At 40.6% G+C, this 18,166-nt stretch overlaps 1 protein-coding gene across 1 annotated transcript; it reads right to left on the bottom strand.

Annotated features, from left to right (window-relative positions):
- Positions 1 to 355: 355 nt before the first annotated feature.
- Positions 356 to 17,868, bottom strand: LOC106959966 (bone morphogenetic protein receptor type-2-like). Its single transcript, XM_015052847.1, has 19 exons — positions 17,620 to 17,868; positions 16,540 to 16,688; positions 13,464 to 13,655; positions 10,775 to 10,987; positions 9,967 to 10,071; positions 9,593 to 9,684; positions 9,193 to 9,426; positions 6,779 to 6,893; positions 5,919 to 6,079; positions 5,691 to 5,838; positions 5,477 to 5,613; positions 4,804 to 4,940; positions 3,841 to 4,027; positions 3,657 to 3,750; positions 3,500 to 3,579; positions 3,318 to 3,422; positions 3,087 to 3,239; positions 1,902 to 2,787; positions 356 to 1,350 (listed from the first exon to the last, which is right to left on the bottom strand). The coding sequence occupies exons 2-19, from the start codon at positions 16,625 to 16,627 to the stop codon at positions 1,043 to 1,045; spliced, it is 3,435 nt and encodes a 1,144-aa protein (XP_014908333.1). The 5' UTR covers positions 16,628 to 16,688; positions 17,620 to 17,868; the 3' UTR covers positions 356 to 1,042.
- Positions 17,869 to 18,166: the final 298 nt, after the last annotated feature.

Raw genomic sequence — 18,166 nt, 5'->3', positions numbered from 1 at the left:
AATTCTGATCCAGTTTTATGTCTGAAAATCTGTGCAGTGTGTCTTTGTGCTCCTTTTGGTGCCATATCACAAATTATTTTATGTTGATATTCCAGTTATTAGTCTGAATACCAAAAGGATGCAGGAAGATAACCTGGTGAGCAAAGATCTGATTTACATCAAAAGATAAAATTTGGATCAGGAAATGACATCACACCCAAATTAACCAGTTCCTCCTCTTTCCATACAGAAATCTTGAGGGATTTGTTATTGTGCTTATTGATTTGGGCCTGAAGATGAGGAAAATGTGCAAATTAAACTTATCAAAGTGGCAGCCAAACATTTAAGGTGTGAATGTGACTAATATTTTTTACGCTGCTGTTGGACATCAGAGAAAGTGAATCTCAGTGCATCCAACTGTTTAAATCATCTTTATGAACACTATTCAGTCCATAATGGTGGAGATAATGAAATATGTCTGACCGGCTGTGTGTCCGGTGTGTTGCCATGGTGACAGACATAAGAAGGAAAATGCAGGCAGGTCACAACCAACCAGCTGGAAGGCTAATCTAAAAAGGGCTCTTCCATTTTGTCTCATCAGCACCAAGGGTTTAGGATTAGATGTTTTTCCTATAAAATAACCTTTCAAAAGGATCCTAAAATGCTCTCAGATGCTATTTTTGTTAAATATGATATCCAGGGAAACATCTGAAGAACTTGTTTCTGCTTCCAGAGAATAAAAATGCCTAAAAATTACAGAAGAAAATCCTGTAGATTTCTCTTTATGTATCTTTCTGCATCTTGTTGTCTTTTTTTCCTATTCGTTGTAGGATGTAGTGCACAGCGCCCCCTGCTGAGCACACAGAGTAGATCATTCTAGTTCCTGTTCTCTATCTGAAGAGTTTCACAAATAATGCCCTCTAAATGTACAGCATCAGTTCCATCAGGTTTGTTCCACCTCAGATGGTTTGTTTGTATTCAGAATAGTTAACTGCTAAGAACCAAAGTGAAATTATAAAAAAAAAAAAAAAAGGAAACATCTCCACTGGGTGCAGCAGGCTTCTCAGAACTGGGTCATCCCATCCGGCTCGGAGGTCGTGGTCGCCGTGGTTCCTCCTCCGACCAGAAACACGGCCATGCTGGACTTGGACTGGTTGATTCTGGGCATAGCTGCTCCTCCTGCTCTGAGTGGACCAGACGACACCTGGACCTGACCGCTGCTGAACTCAAACTCCAGGTCCAGATCCCTGTCTGAGGAGACCACCCAGGATGCTGGACGCCACTTCTTCAGGGTGTATGGAGTCTTCACGCGGCGCTTGATTTTCTCACCCGTGGCGCTCAGACTGCCATGATCCATCACAGAAACATCATCTGAGAAGAAGAGAGCAGGGAATAAGGAAGCAGGAGGAGAAACTGCTCATAATAAGTGAAGATATTATCTTTGGGCCAAAAGAGGAACCATCTAGAGTCAGCATACAGCTTCAGTTACTGCAGCTAGAAACCAGTGAAATCTGGACTGGACCTGAACCTTCAGAGCCACATAAAGACTTTTCCAAAGTCGGCCTCCAAAGTCCAAAAGTCTTCCAGAAAACTGCACAACAGCTGAAATACTGAGTTCCTTTAAATAGAGGCTAAAAACTGCTTTTGACTCATAATAACTGAAACATGAATATATTTGATGTGTATTTGCTTGATGATTTTGATGATGGATAAAAATAATTTATTGTTTGTTTTATAATTAGTTACTGTATAATGTTTTTCTAGAGTAAAGCACTTTGAACTACCTTCCTGCTGAAATGTGCTGTACAAATTAACTTGACTTGTTCCTGCAGATCTGAACCACAAACTCTGAGAAGTGGGTGAGTTGGATATTTTCAGGGTTTTATCTCAGAATGTTCTGCACAGGAAGCATGCTGACCCACCTGATGAGATGCAGGAGGAGGACAGGTCCAGGGAACATGGACGCTCCGGCCTCCTGGTTTTAGTCGGCCTGAGCAACAGACCGGCTGTTTGAGCTTCTGAATGTTGATTCTGCAGCTCTACGGGCTCTGATGCCAGACTTTCTGCAGGAGCAGGATCCAAATCTTTAGTTTCCAGGTTGGAGAGGTCCAGAGGTGGAGCTCCTGTAGCTGTAATCTCTACCAGCGACGGGTTCAGAGGAGCTATTGATGCCTCTGAAACTGAGTTCTGTTCCTGTTGGCCTCCTTCTGCTGGAGTTTTAATGTCTTTCTGACACGTTTCAGTATCTGCGGCTTCACTTCTGTCCTCAGGATGAACCGACACCATTTCTAATCCAGAAAGAATAACTGAGCCTGCAGGAGGAGGTTCACTGTTCCTTGTTTCTGGTTTAGGAACACTGACCTCTGCAGGAACATGGAACTCTGAGCCCAGCGGGAGGCGGTTGTTGTTGTTGTTGGAGTTGGATCCTCGTCCTCCTGCTCTACTCGATGGACCATGATGATGATGATGAGGAGGGTCGCTCTCAGCAGGAAGCTGCTCTCTCTTCAGCAGAGGCTCATGTTCATCAGGACTGAAGTTCAGATTCAGGTTCAGTCGGCTGTCCCCGTCTCCTCCTCCTCCTCTTCGTCCTTCATCCCCCTCATCCTCCTGCGGCCCTGCAGGGTTGGTTCTCCCTCCTCCTCTCGTCTTATTGGTCACCAGGACGGGAACGCCGGAGCTGTGGCTGCTGGAGGCACAGAGGACCTCAGTCCCGTTTGCGGCGCTGCCCCTCATGTTGGTAACCGTGGTAACCAGGTGTGCCTCCACAGATGGGATAACTTGGTTCATCTTAGCCACACCTGTCTCCACCTGGAACAAAGGAGATCCAGGCTTACTGGAGGAGAATGAATCACACAGACCTGGACAGGAGGTTCACCTGATGTAGAGCTGCAACTAACAATTATTTCAAATATTTGGATATATTTATTTTGCAGATCAGCATCTTACTGATTTATGGTGTTAATCATCAGATTTGTAAATTTGATGAGGTTCTCATCAGGATTCCTGCAGAGATTCAGCCCCATCATCTCTCTCTGCTCTCTGGATACAGATGAACCTGATTGGTCCAATAGATTCTCTCTGACCAATGAGATCACAGGGTGTCATACCTGTCGGTGGGTGGACCTGAGCCTTCCCAGCTTCAGCCGGGACTCGCTGGGTTTGGGGAGCAGATGGAGGCTGGTGGGCCTCTGGGGGACGTTCTGCTGCTTGGGGAGGGGCTGGACAGAGCAGGAGGGTCCTGCTGCTTCCTGATTGGTCGCCTGCAGGACAAACAGGAACAGGTGTTACACAGTTCAGTATCAATTCCTCAGGTACTGAGAGAAACTGAGAAGTTTTACCTCCACACTGTGATGCAGGTTGGAGGTTTGCGGTGCTGATCCAAACTGCTTCTGAGAATGTTCCATCAGGTTTTCCTGAGAAGTTTCTCTCAGGTTTTTCTGGACCTGCAAACACAGATGTTTACAGATGCTGGCCTTGTGAGGAGGAAGAAGAGAAGATGAAGACTAAATAAACATAAAACCTGTTTAGGGTCCAGTTTGGAGGCCTCCAGGTCTTCCTCTGTGAGCTGCAGACAGACAGGAATACTGGGTGCAGCGCCCCCTGCAGGACAGGAGTTCTAGTAAAGATTTATCTGGATTAAAGTTTTCTAATTTGAGCTTCAGAGTTCAGTGAGTTACCGTTTAGCTGAGAGATGCTGCAAAGGACAGAGTCCCTCCTCAGGCTGCTGGAGGTCGACATGCTGCAGTCTGAGGAGGCCGAACGAGCTTGAATCTGTAAGAGGAAAGAGAGAGAGAGAGGGAGAGAGTCAGAACTTCTTTCTATATCGGTTCATGTTTAATGTGTCGTCTGTTGAGCTTCTACCTGTTGCCGCTGCTGGTTGATGCAGTTCCTGTTCTTCTCTCCAACTTCTGCTGCACTCATGGCTGTCCTGACAACCGACGCTGAGTGTCCGTCTCCCTGGAGATTTTTAACCACGCCCACTTGGAGATCCTCGATGTAGCAGGAGGCGGAGCCAACCTGAGGCGTCCAGCGGCTGTGAGTCAGATTCCTGAGGAATAGAAAGCAGAAACTCAAGATTGTTTCACGAGTTTATTGCTGTGGTGGGATTGGAGCTATAAATCTGTTTGTTAGAGAAGAAAAAATTTGATGTGATATGAATATGAACAAAAACTAGCTACTGTTGTGTATATCATGTTAAGAGAAAGGTTCGACTTTTGTTTCAGAATGTGAAAGCAATATGTGGGTATAAATCAGTACACAAGGGGTTCCTGAACCCCATCCTGAAAAGCTTCCATGCTACAACCTTTCAATGCCTCCCTGGTCCAACACACCTGAATCAAATGAATGGATCGTCACCAGCAGTGGGAACAAGAAACCAGGGGAAGACAAGTTTTTGAATTGGAAAACACAATTTGCAGAGCCAAGGTATTGTGATGTTAATAGCAGGGACAAATCCATGTTAGCAAAGTTAATATGTTGATATTCTGACTTCTGTCAGAGTATAGAAACTATGAACCACGTTATCTTGAACTGTTGTAAATACTCAGATGGAAGAAAACATCTGATGGTTCAAACAGCAACTCCAGTACCAAGCATTGTCTGTTTGAAGAGCTTATTGGACTGGAGATCCAGTTAATGGAGATGCAAAAACTTGATGTCCTGTTGGTAATGGAAGATTCAGAAACTCATAGGATCTCATGCCTACAGGTGTTGGTGATACACCTTTCCACAGAAGAAGAATGACTTAATAGTGGTTTGTAGGGAGAGCTAAATATCTTCCTGTTCCTGTATCTCCTCTGTTCCAGGTGTGACCTCGGTCTCTACCTGTGGTTGTGCAGCGCCGTATGGGGGCTCAGGAGGATGAGGTCAGCCAGGCGTTCCTCAGCACACTGAGCCGTGAGTCGAGCCTCGGCGTCCTGGTCCCAGCAGTCCTCCATGGTCTCCTTCAGAGCCCGCAGAGCCTGTAAACACATAAAACTGAGTCGGTGAGAAACAGCAGCTGCAGGCCCTGAACAACCAGACAGTTCTAAAACTCTATCAGATTTATGATCTGTTTTAGTAATTTTAAATCAGATGTGATGATGGGCCTTTCAATCCTGAATCCATTCTGTAAGGCAGTGATTTTAATTTATTTAACTGATTTTAATTTTGGGCCATGTCAATATCTTGAATGTCCTCAAAGGGCAGGTAACGGCAAAATGTACGGATAAGCTGTTAAAGCTTCCTCTGCATTAAATGAGTACTTCATAAAATGAAATATTTAACATCTTTTCACATTGAAGTTTGACAACATGCAAATAACTGATTTAAGTGATTAAACAATATTTAAGCAGAAAATGGTTTTCTTGAACTAATATTTTTGTGGCCTTTTAGAGTCTTGAGGGCCACAACACTCCAGAGGGCTGCATGTCGTTGGCTGGATTTTGGCCTACAGGCCTTCAGTTTGATGAATAAACTGTAAGAGAATGGAAAGAGAGACAGAGTTTGGGATACTAACCAGGCTGTTCTCCTTCCAGGCTTCTGGGAATCTGGGTCTGTGTTTCTCTCGGACCACCAGGATCTGCATGTCTTCGAAGCTCGGATGATTCCCGACTTCCACCTGGAACGCCAGCTGGTACTCTGGAACGGCTTCCCCTGAACACACACCGACCCGTCAGTGAGGCGGTCTGAGCGCCTGGTGGTCAGACAGTGCAGGCGGGGTCAGGATTTACCTGGGAACAGGTCGCAGCACCTCCTGAAGCTCTCCCAGTACAGCAGACCCAGGGCGTACACGTCCACCTGCTTCAGAGCCGACTCACAGTCTCTGAGGTTCAGCGCTCCTCCCAGAACCTCCGGGGACATGTACCGGACCGTCCCCACCTGCAAACGCAGCCCATTAGCTCTGCCCACTCATCTGATGACAGCTTAATCACCTGTCAGGAAAAACCATCGGTCCAGACCTCAGATATGGCCATGGTTTCATCTTCTCCGGGCCGACAGGTTCTGGTTCCAGTCAGCTTCATTGACAAGCCAAAGTCGGCGAGGACACAGGACAGATCGGATCGGACCAGAACGTTCCTGCTGGTCAGGTCTCTGTGGGCCACGGGGGGCTTGTACTGGTCTGAGTGGGAGCAGACACAACAGGTGAGTTCAGGTCCGAGGATAAAATTATTTATTTTCTAGAGCAAAACTTTTCTAATAAAACCCCCATGACAGATGAGAAAATGATTTAATCTTTAATTTAGCAAAAAATATACAAAATATTCTGTTAGTTTTAGAGAATCTTGTTTCATACAGCAAGTTGAAAAGAACCTTCTGCAAGTTAAGGGCTATCCTTTTTTATCCTGACCTAAAAGCATCTTTTGCTTTTATAGACAACCAGATAAAAACTGATATGATGTGAAAAGCTGGACTCAAAAGGCAGGTCAGCATCTGCATGAGCTTAGTGCAATCTGCTTTGTGAATCTAGAGTAGAAATACACCAAACAGAGAGCAAAGCAGATGGAGGAGATGGTGCTACTCTGCGAAATCTCCCTCCTGCATGCTGTGTGTGAGAATGAATCTTTTTGACGCTGAGCGCCGTTTCATCCAAACCGTCAGAAACATTCTCACACTGACTGATGTCTGTCTTCATCACTATGAAAACACAGATTGTTTTTCTTCTGACTCCCACACAAGCCATCCTGCTATCCCTGATGCTCCTCACAGAGATGCATCCGCCAGAGAAAATAGTTCCCAAACCGTCTGTCAGCTTAGTGGAAGCTTTAAAGTGAATCACTGACGCGTTCCTCTATAACTGCCTGTGATAACAGCTTCTTACCTCCTCTGTAGAGCTCAGTGTGCAGGAAGGCGAGTCCTCTGGTGACGCCGTGGGCCATCCTGCAGCAGGTCAGCCAGTCCACCGTGTGCACAGACAGGTACTGAGACAGACAGCCCTGAAACGGATCCAAACGTTACAGACGTTACAGGAGACCTTCATTTAGTTTGAGCCTGAAATTCAATTAAAACAGTTTATCTGCAGCTTCCAGGTCTTCAAACTGACTAAAACAGACTGAATAGTCTCTTTCCAACAATTTTTCTAATTATAAAAATTATTCTCTTTCAGTCTCATATTTTAAAATAACATGTTTCTTTTGGTTCAGTTCTATGTCAATAAGTCAGGATTTCTCAGGTTGTTTCCAAACAAAAACCTTGTCCCAAACATATTAACTTAAAGGCTGAAACAAAATGTCTCATTAGGAAACAGATTTAATGTCAAATATTGGAGGCAAACAGTCATGTAACTTATGGACTGTTATGGACTGGCTTTTTAAGGCATCAAAGAAAAGTTTTAAAATCTGAAGTCTAGAGTTGTCCAAAACTTATAAGAACCTGATCACTGGTTAACTTTCTACCAGCAGAGCTCCAGTATTACTGGGCAGATTGGATCAATGTGAGGAAAGGAAAAACTGCCAACTGTCTCTGAACTGAGGCAAAGATTCTTTTTTTTACTGGATTTGTTCCCAGAAAACAGTTTTCTTTTCTCCCTACATGAAAGACCTGCATATTTTTACCAATTAAAGTGTCTTTTTTATTATTTTAGTGTTATTTTTAGAGAAATAAATGTCAGAACTTAGCTGGCTCTTGCTGTGCTGTTCAGTACTATTTAAGAACAGTTTAAGGCGTTCGGTATCCATTTGTGAAAACTACATTTGTTTTTAGTTCAGCTTTAAGCAGTGAGATGAATAACAGATAAACCATAATGAACATTTTTTAGTTGAAAGAAAAATCAGGTGCAGGAACCAGTTTGAGATTTGTGTAAGACCATAAATGAATCAGTAGCTGCTGCTACATTTGTAGGAAGAGAAGAAGGTTAAAGCTGTTTATTAAGAGCTAAATATTTGTATTTCTCCAGGAGGATGTAGACTGATCCCCTCTGTTTTAAGTGTTTATGGTTTAATTTCCAGCAGAATTTTTTCCTTTTTTCTAGATTTCAACAGAGAGTTTGTGTTATGAGCTCATATATTTAAAAAAACATGTAAGTGTTCCTGTGTTTGTTTTTTACAGTCTGGGTTACAGTCTGTGAGCAGAGTTGTTAATGAACGCCTGCCAGCTGTAAAGGAATGCAGAAAAACACCACAGACACGTCACACCGCCTCACAAAGAGCTGCCATCCTGTTTATTTCCACTCTCCATGTTCTGTTAGTGTTTATGAACAAACATACTGATAACAGTCTGAGACAGATTTAATCATGTTGTGGGGCTCAGCCCTCCTAAAGTTACAAACCATAAGGAAAGATTTGCAAATATATGGGTTAAAAAAATAACATAGTTCAGCCTCTGTAAAGTAATAAAGACACCTGCTTCTGTTTTTAAGTGATTAACATGAATAAAGTTTATTCATGTTAATCTGTATTCATGTTACAGTTAAATAGGTTCAGTTTGATGATTTAAACTATTTTTTTAAAGTTTGTTTTTATTCACTCTCACGTAACACGTTATGTGATTTGTGATATTCCCGGTGAAACTGGTTTTTATATAGATTTGTTTTTAAAACTGTTTCCAAGCTGGTTTAGGTCAAGTTTTTGCTTCTAGTCCTGGAAATATGACATTTAATCAACTGCCCTTACAATCACATAAAGACAAGTATGTGTGTGAGTGTGTGTGGCTGGCGGCTCCAGGCAGGAAACAGACAAGACGGCACCATTTCCCTGCACAAAGACTGGAGGAATGGTGGACCACAGACATGTTTCCATGGGTGGGAATAGAATATCCAAACCACAGCACCCCTACAGGCTGCAGTGGTTATTGCATGTCAATAGGATTGATTGATTTATTTATTTATTTAAGATTTATGGGATACAAAGCATAAAAGATATAAGTAATGGTTAACACCAAACCTTCCACTATTTTCAAACAGGAAATTATGCCAGCAGGACACAGGAATTTCTCTGGTTCCAATCTATAGAGTCAATTTAAAAACTCCAAAAATGACCAGGATTTTGTTAGAAGTTTATCTGTTTTTAATTATAAATTTTTATGCATTTTAGGATGAAAATCTCCCATTTCATCAATAAAATCTGGTTGAATTCTGTGGAGATTGAACATATTTTATTGATGTAAATATGAGAATTTCATTTAAATCTAAAATTTAAACTTTCTGCTATAACTCTTTTTAATAATCCCCCATATTATGTTTGCTTTTTCAGATTTTCCTGATATTTGTTTAGTTTTTTCCAGTTGTTTGTAACTTACATGTGGGTAGTACTCCATGAGGATCAGGAACTCTGGTCGCCCGTCGCCTGTCGTCTTCTCGTCGGCGGCCAGGTAGCGGGCGATGTTGTCGTGCTGCTGCAGCAGAGGCAGGCGGTAGATGGAGCGCTCGTTGGAGAAGTTTGGGCGGTTAGCAGAGCTGAAAACTTTAACAGCAACGCATCGCTCATTCAGAGAGCCACGATACACCGCTCCATAACGGCCTCGACCAATCAGCTGTCAGAGAGGAAGAGGATCATTTAAAATATATATATTTTCTCCAATGCTGATAAGGAGTTAATCTTTGATCACTATCTGCACATAACATAATATTTTCTACATGGAAAACATATTGTGTTCTTAAAAAAACTATTTAGCTCACAATAACTGAAAATCAAAATACCTCCAGCAGTTTCAAGTTGTCCAGGTCCACAGCTGAGTCAGAGTTTGCTGCTTCCATTGCATTCACAGCAGACAGACCGTGTTTATGCTTCCCTGGATCCACACAACAGAAGATCAATTATCTGTTATTATTCATCATATGTATCTTCTAAATGTGTCTCTGTATATGCTAACATTTTCAAGACCTATTTGGGGATTTATTTCAGGAATACACAGGATATTTTTTCCTTCTTGGTGCTTCTGCTTCTTAATAAGCTTTGCTTTTTATAACAAAAGCATTTTTTTAAATCGAACACAGCAGTATCTGTAATCTGTGATCTCTACACATTGTTTTCTTTTTCCTGTTTATTATAAAAGATGTTTCAGTGTGTTTACTTTTCATCATCCGGTATCCCAGGAACAGCGCCATGATGAGAAGTGCTGCTATAGCCACAGTTGCCAGGGCAATGAGAGTCGTCTCCTTCGCTGTCATCTGACGATCTGTGGAAAGGTGTTCATGTAAGTTCATATAAGACATGTTTGTCTGGCATCTGTCACTTCCTGTGAAGTTTAGAAGATCCCAAATAAACCAGTGGTCAGAAAACATAAATATGAACAACAGTCTGTGTTTTCAGAGCTGGAGGTAAAATCCATCCAGGATGAGCAGGGGTTAGAAAAATATATTTTTTTTAATTTAGGGGTTTAAAACTTCATTTTCAAAGGTTCAAATGTGATTCAAACACAGACGAGGTCAAAGATTTGGACAGCTAATAAGCAAACCCTTTTCAATAATTTGTTTCCAACTTACAAAAAAAATGTAAATAAAAATGAAATAAATATTTGTTTTTTTTGTGTTTGCAACTGTGAAACTAAGTCACTCCAATATTTGACAGCTAAAGCACAAAGAGCCCTCTAATGTTCTAGGATTTCTTACTTCAACTGAAAGTGTCATCTTAAACTTGATAAATTCACTGTTTTTCATGCTTCAACAAATAAACAGCCTCTTTCTACCCACAAGAATTTAAAGAGCAAATTTGTCACTGATATATTAGTGACAAATATATCACTAACCGGGTCAGAAAAGGATTTTTACAGAAGAACATTCCACCAGACATTTATTCAAACAAATGCAGTAAAATGTTTCTTTTTAGATCTGAACCTGTTTCAGTCAGTAGTGATGAACACTTGTCTGGTCGGATCTCACCTGTGGGATTGAGGTTCAGGTCGTCCCTCCTCATCGACCTCAGGCTGGGCGTGTCAGCAGTGGGCGGAGCTTCGGTATAATTACTGTTGCAGAGGTCGTGGCTGCAGCAGCAGAAATGGTAGCTGGCTTTCTGCATCTGAGATGGAGCCATTGTCACCAGGACGCAGCGGTCACCATAACACTCCTGGTGGTGGCCCACATACATCCAACAACCTGGAGGGAAACAGTTTATTCAGCTGGACTGTTAAAAATGGCTGACCTGTTCTCTTTCTATCAATATTGAAAGTTTCAGTGGCTGCAGAGTCTCAGTTTTACTGGAGGCTGTGAGCAGATCTGAGTAAAGGTTAAACAAATGCAGAGTAACAAAACAATTCCAAAAAAGATAAACTCTGACATTAAAGTTTCATGTTTTATACCAGATAAAGTCCAGTAGGAGAAGTGGGTCTTTAATAAAACAGTTCTGACAACAGGAGCTGGTAAATGATGGATTACCTCTGCACTACTGTTCAGATCCTGAATCAGCTGCAACAGCACCTACGGTGCTATGCAAAGCTTTTTAACTGCAGTTTCTGAAACTGTGATAATAAGCTTAAGTGATATAAATTTTATGTGAGGTCAACACAAAGATCTGAAGAATTGTGAAATGAAACATTGATGCATACCTTAAAATATTTATGTTTGGAAATAATAGCATAAGATGTGATGTGCGTATTTCTGTTCATACTCCTTAATCTTAGATGAAACTAAGTGCAACAAACTGTCTTCACAGATCACCATGGCAACAGACATCCACAGGCAAGACCACTGTTTGTTGGTGGGACAGATATTAGTCATGCACATAGCAAATCTGGCCTTTATCAAAGATGAAAGGCAATACTGAAAGAAAATTATGAGAAGCTCAGTTTGTAAATTGGCAAGCCATTAGGAGAAACCAAATATGTGGAAGAATATCTTCTGGTCAGATGGGATGACTGTTTTACTTTTTGTTTGACAGGCAAAATGCCACATTTCCCTAAACCCATCGCCTCTGTCCTGTATTTAGAAAGAGGCTGAATGGAGGCTGTAAAAGAGACGGGGTGGAGGATTATTTCTAGCAGGACAACCCAACAGATGCTCCACCCAGTCTGACTGAGCTTGATTTGCTAAATTAAATTAATAAATGTCTGTTTCTACATGTGCCAATCTGGTTGGGATCGACCTCAAAAGGATTATAGCAATAATTTCAGTGAAACTGTCTTGGTATACTTTTTTCAGAATTTAGTTGAGACCCATATGTTCCTTTCTCTTCAGTGTAATTCAATTATTTATGGAACTCAAGTAAAATTTTTAATCCAGTTAATTTCAGGGTTTTTAATAATATTTTAATCGAAAACTATTAGCAACATTTTGTATTCAAAAACCATCTTTGCTGCTAAAGTGTTGAATAAGAAGACAAGTCAGCTCAGCAATAAAGATATTTATTATTTTTAATCGGGTGTTAAGGATATTCACTCATCAGAGTGGTGCTATTAGACCCATACTCAATAGAAGCAGCTTTGTTGCTCATCATTGTTGTTTTCGGATGTTGTTTGCGTGTCAGAATAGAACAAATACAAAGATTCTGGCTGCCAACGATGTATGTTAAAATAAATGCAATTAACTTAATTAAAAATGTTTATGCATTAAAATCTATGTAACTAATTAATTGAAATGAATGTGTTAAACTCCTGGGATTTATTTGTTTCGGTCATGCACAATCCAAATAAAATACTTTTGATGTTTGTGGTTGTAACAAAGCAAAATGTTTCAGGGATATTAATATATTTGCTCTACAATTCCACAAAAACTGAGTGGAATGACCTGGAAGTTCCTAAACGCCAGCAGAGATTTCAAGCTGAAATGAAAGCAGCTACAGTCGTTCTCTTATTATCTCCTTTGTTTCCTCCACAGGAACACTGGAGCTTCCTGAATGAGAGGAAATCAGATTACTCCATCCCATAATTCCTTTTAATGTGAGTAAACCTGAGGTCAAGACTCTGAGCAGCAGCTACAAAGACCGTTGAGGTTTGATAGCTTTTTCTTTACTGTCCAGTTAATTTCCACCACTTCTAATAAAGTTATATTTTACATGATATCTTATTTTTGTGATAACAATAACAAACTCTACTCCTGATATGAATAGAGGAGTTTAATCACATTAGGATCATACAGTAGTTGGATCGTCTGTAGCTTCAGAGCAGCTACAGTCGCTCTGAAGCTACAGACGACTAAGACTTAGGGGCTTTTTCTCCTGATAAAATTCACCCCTAACTTTTTTAAAGTCTGAGAACAAGGAGATGTGTGTATGTATATATAAATATGCCTTAACTGTCAGATTAAAATCAGTTTAGGCAAGAAAATAATTTTCTTCCCCTTATTTTCACTTTGTGGCTTTAAAGGTTTGGATTTTATAAACTGCTTCCGTCGACGACACAGATATATCAGAAAACACTAAACAAGATGCTTCAAATCATAAAAACTCAGAGGAACAACTGACTGTCAGATAATCTAATATTCAGAGGAAATGGGAGTTACATAAATTGTTTGTTTGTTTCCCAAACTCTATTTTCTGTTACTGAAAAACAACAACCTTCTGGGCCAACCAGAACACAGTTTGGGCCAGACCTTCTGGTTCAAACTGAATGGAAAAGCGTTCCTGAACGTTCCTGACCTTGGTTCAGCAGCTGCATCTCTCCGTCTGCGCGTCTTTCCCACAATCCATAGCAGCGGGAGCCGTGACTGCAGCGTATCGTGCCGTTCTCCTGAACCTCTCCTCGTAGCTCATTGGTGGAAACAGACTCCGCCCCCTTCAGGCTGCTGGCAAAAGCACAGATTCTCTCCTCTTGGTCCTCCAACTGCAAACCTGCAAACAGAGGATGATGCCAGTCAGCCATAACATTATAACCGTTAAAAACAGCAAAGGCTAGCTGTTGCTGGTCTTTAGGCTGATCCATGGTTTCCAGATAAAGAAGATAATGCTAGTTGTCATACAAAGGTGTTAGAGAACACAGTGCATCGTAGATGGTTGCATATGGCTCTTAAAACCAGTCACAGTACCCATTCTCACCACTGTTCCCAACTTAACACACCAACAATAAAATGAACACTGGTGTGTCAAATCACTTAACTTAGAAGAAATGAGTTATGCTTTAAGAAGCACCACATACTTAACATAACTACTCTCTCTAATAAAAACTGTACTTTCTGATGGCAGTGTGCTCTATCAGGATTATCCATCCTACTTACCACAACATAAATTAGAAGCACAAGAACAAATTTGAGATGTTTGACCTTCATATTCTAGCAACTTCAAACCAATCAAAAGTTTTACTCAGGGGAAAAATATATGAGCCATGATATAAGAAGCTTGGATTTGAGGCAATTCTTTTTTTTCTTCAGATTTTGACTTTTTGATGTATGTTTTTTCTTTTCTTATAGACTCTGGACATCCAGCCACCAGCACTCTGGACCGATTCTCAGCACTGTAACAATCAAGCACCTGTAGGATGCTTTGGACAAACAAACCCAATCCATGGAGTTTCCACTTTTAAACTTACCTTACCTGAAGAACCAGCAGCTGACTTAGTGCCAGATACAACAACACATCTCCAGGATGCTAGTGAAGTCATAACTTGAGGGGTGATAGTCTTAGTGGGACTAGCAAATTATTAGGCCATAATGTTATGATCAATATCTATTCAAAGTTATATTTAAGAATCAATAAGGAAGCCTTCAGGTAAACTGTTTTCATTCTGAAGTTGATATTGTAAGATGATGCAATTATGCAATTAAGTTTATTAATGTGGTTACATACAGGGTCAGTTATTTACTAATGTTGATCTATGGTTAAGAAATCATGCTATGGCTCTAAAAGGAGTTGTTTTGTTTCTTCTTTGGTGGTTTTTGTAAGGGCTGAAAACTCTTGTAGTTCTATTGGATGAAGGTTATATAAAAAGTCTGGAGAGCCATGCTCTTGTTTTTTGTTGTGCTGCTCTTTCTTCACTCACAATCTCCTACTTTGTGGCAACACATGTATTTACCCCACATAGCAGTGTTACAATATTAAGGACCAACAGGAACTTTGACGAACGCCAAACACTCTGAGGTCTCAGCGACTATGAACACTGACAGCATCGGAGTTTGAAGAGCGAGCAGGAACATCGGAGGCCTGAGGCTGCTATGGTTACGTTACATCAACATTGTTAATCTGATGATCCAACATCACGTCTCACTGGACACTTTATACGGTGCAACAATTTATATGGAGCAACAATTCCTACAGAGAACCACTTTAACAGAAACTGTCAACTTCACAACCTACTTCTCTGTTCCTGAAGTTATTCCATCAACAAAACCGTGATAAAGTTTTACAACTGTCAGCAAAGTAAACTTACAGGAGCAGCAGAATGAGAAGGCTGGGAGAGCAGTGCAGACTTGCAAAGAAATCTTGTTACAGATGAGTTTATTACAGCAAAATTATATAACTGAATGTTAGAAGCACCTTAGAGAACAATGTGTTGTGTTTTACTGCCATTATATGGCTAAAACTACAAACTACAACAAACTAATTCAGGTTCTGTTGAGGTTCCTGGAGGAACATAATCAGGTGTGTGTGAATCAGCTCTCAGCAATTCATCAGAGCGAGCAGAGTCTCAGTGTTTAGTCTGCTGGCAGTCACAATGAGCCGAGGGTGGAGGGATCTTATCAGCACCATCTGCTCAACAACAGTACCGGCCCAGACCGCCCGACGTCTCTCTGAACGTCAGGAATCAGGAACAGACAGGAAGTGAGGCGAAGCATGTTCATCAGGAGCTGCAGGAACTGAACAAACACTTCAGGAATGTGAAGGAAAAAATGCTCCTGCAGCTTCAGTTCCAAACATCAGAGTCTGTTACAGAGACTGATGTTAAAGTTTGTTACAAAATCAACGTGTCAGTGAAGAAAAACAGCAAAAATCTCACAGGGTCACAACAAGTCAGGGCATGACAAAAACTCATCATCTGATCTATTTTTACAGGTTTTTATTCACCAAGAATCAACAAAATCAGTTTAAGGAGAAGAACTGCAGACATTGTCATTATCTAAACTGAAACTCGGATCTCAGTTGAACAACAGAGATCAGGAAATTAAAGAAAATTAAAGAAAGGGTTTTTTTTTTTTAGTAATTCCTTTAATTCTCTGGACATTAGGACAGAGTATTAGAGTCAGAAGAAAAAAATATTTTTCTTAAATTAGTAGAATAAAGCCATAATCTTGTGACTGAATTAAGACAATGGCAATAGTAATTTTGTGAGGACTTCTATGCAAAAATTAAAAAATTAAATGAGAAATGTTGAGCATCTTGTGATGTTTGGTATCAGTTTTACAAATAAGGAAATACTTAATATTTTAGTACATCTGCATCAAATTATTATAAGTACCAGGACTTTGAAATGGTTGTGTAAAAAAAGAACAAATTTGTCAGATCCTAATAATTTTATCAAAGCTTTTTTTCTCATTAAAACCACGTTCATGAAATTTTACAACTTTGGTTATGTGGCGTCTTTATTCTGATAATGTTATGATTTTATTCTTGTCATTTTAAAAATTACATCTTAGACAGGATGTGGGGTTAATAAAGCTGTTAGTAGCTGATACAGATTAAACAGCCATGTCAGATCTATAAATGCTGCATGCAGTGAGTTCAGCTCCCTGTTGTTCTGTCTGCTCATGATGATGAAGATGATGATGTTGTGCTTCATACTGACCTCTGATCTCAGCCAGCAGCAGGATAAACACACACACTGTCAGCGCTGAGGCAGCCATATTGGATCGCTGCAGAAACTGAGCCCACATCACTGATCCTGGATCAGTTTAATCAAGAGGAACCAACAGGATGTTCTCATCTCTGCTGACTCTGAAAAATAAGCATTTACTTTATGTACAGACAGAAACACACTGACTGAACATCATTTCATTATTTCTACCTTTAAATCTCTTCTCTCCACATCATGTTAAACAGAAAACAGATTAAAATGCTTCAGAAAGTAGCCGTCCAAGAAATTACTCAAGCAGGAGTCATACTTCATAACATTACTCAAAGTAAAATGTACAACATAGTAAAAAAAAGTCTAAAAGTATATTTTTCCAAAAAGTTACTCAAGTAAATGTTACTACTCAATTCTAGTCACTAAAAATTCTGGCTTTAAAAGAAAACTGAACACATTTATTTCCAATCCTTTACATGTATTTTTCTTTAAATATGTTACTATTTTTACTCATTTAGTTTCATACACTTCCTTTATCCTTGATTTTAAGATCTACATTTGTTTTCACTTAATATTTCTTTAAACCAAATAGATTTTAATGTGACCCATAAATAAAGAAATATGAAAAATACATAAACTGGAATATAATCTTCTGTTTATCCACGATATTATCGCTGATTAGGAAAGCGGCCCTTCTGCTGTATTAAATCACAACAAATGCATACCGTGTTTATTGAAAATACAGTTTTTTCTCTCTATTTGGCTCTTTAGGCCCCAGGTCACCACATGAGGCTAATTATTGATCATCATTCATACAGGCTTTGATTTACAGCTGATTTGCACGGATCTCACTTAAAACCCACCGGATTTTTCCATTATACACACACACATACATTTACACACACTTATGACCTCACCCCGTGTGTTCAGGACACACGTGTGTTTCCGGTCAGATGAAGGATGCTCTGATCACCTGACCAGTGCGTCTGCAGGTAGAGCAGATGAAAGGGAGTGGCCCGCACGCGCACAGAGACACACAGACACGCGCAGATGGGTCAGACCACCAGAATCGGTTCGTACCGGTGAGGAAGACTCCGCTCAGGCTGCAGGAGGAGATGAAGCCGCCTGTCTGTCTCTGTCTGTATTCTGGCCTGGCTCAGCTCGGCTCAGTTCGGATCAGCCTGGTGGGGTTCGGTTCCGTTCGGCCTGGTCCGGTATCTCCTTTGCGGCGTTGATCCGCTGGTTTCTGGGGCAGGACCAGAAACTGCGCAGGGATGAAGCTGAGCTCCGTTTCTCTGCGGCTGAATCACTCCGTCAAGCTGAAGAAATCACTTCCGGAAGACTTTATCAAAATAAAAGTCTCAGTTACCTCAAGATATTCAGCAGAAGCGTCTCGAACAATTTTTAAGATAGTATTTTATTATATGTCCAATATTTTTGACATAAGCACATCAATATTTTTTCAGAATTTTATTCTACTATAAAACTAGAAGGATAAACAACAACAAAACCAAGAAACTTTCACTGAAAGCTAAACATTATTGAAAAAATTCACAACCTTTTTCTTAATTAGTAATCATTTTAATCACCCCACTGTGTGATATGTGTGATAAAATCAGGGTGCTGC

Source organism: Poecilia latipinna, unplaced genomic scaffold (assembly GCF_001443285.1).
Source record: "Poecilia latipinna isolate Pla-1442-1.1 unplaced genomic scaffold, P_latipinna-1.0 Scaffold1139, whole genome shotgun sequence".
Classification (NCBI taxonomy): domain Eukaryota; kingdom Metazoa; phylum Chordata; class Actinopteri; order Cyprinodontiformes; family Poeciliidae; genus Poecilia; species Poecilia latipinna.
The sequence above is the reverse complement of the archived record's forward strand: the minus strand, read 5'-3'. Positions and strand labels throughout refer to the sequence as shown.

Excerpts from the sequence above, each read along its gene's own strand:
- LOC106959966 (XM_015052847.1), bottom strand. The coding sequence starts at position 16,627 with ATGTGGGCTCAGTTTCTGCAGCGATCCAATATGGCTGCCTCAGCGCTG. Across the intron at positions 10,988-13,463 it reads GATGCAGCTGCTGAACCAAG|GTTGTTGGATGTATGTGGGC; the intron begins GTCAGGAACGTT and ends GTTTCCCTCCAG. Across the intron at positions 6,894-9,192 it reads TCATGGAGTACTACCCACAT|GGCTGTCTGTCTCAGTACCT; the intron begins GTAAGTTACAAA and ends GATCCGTTTCAG.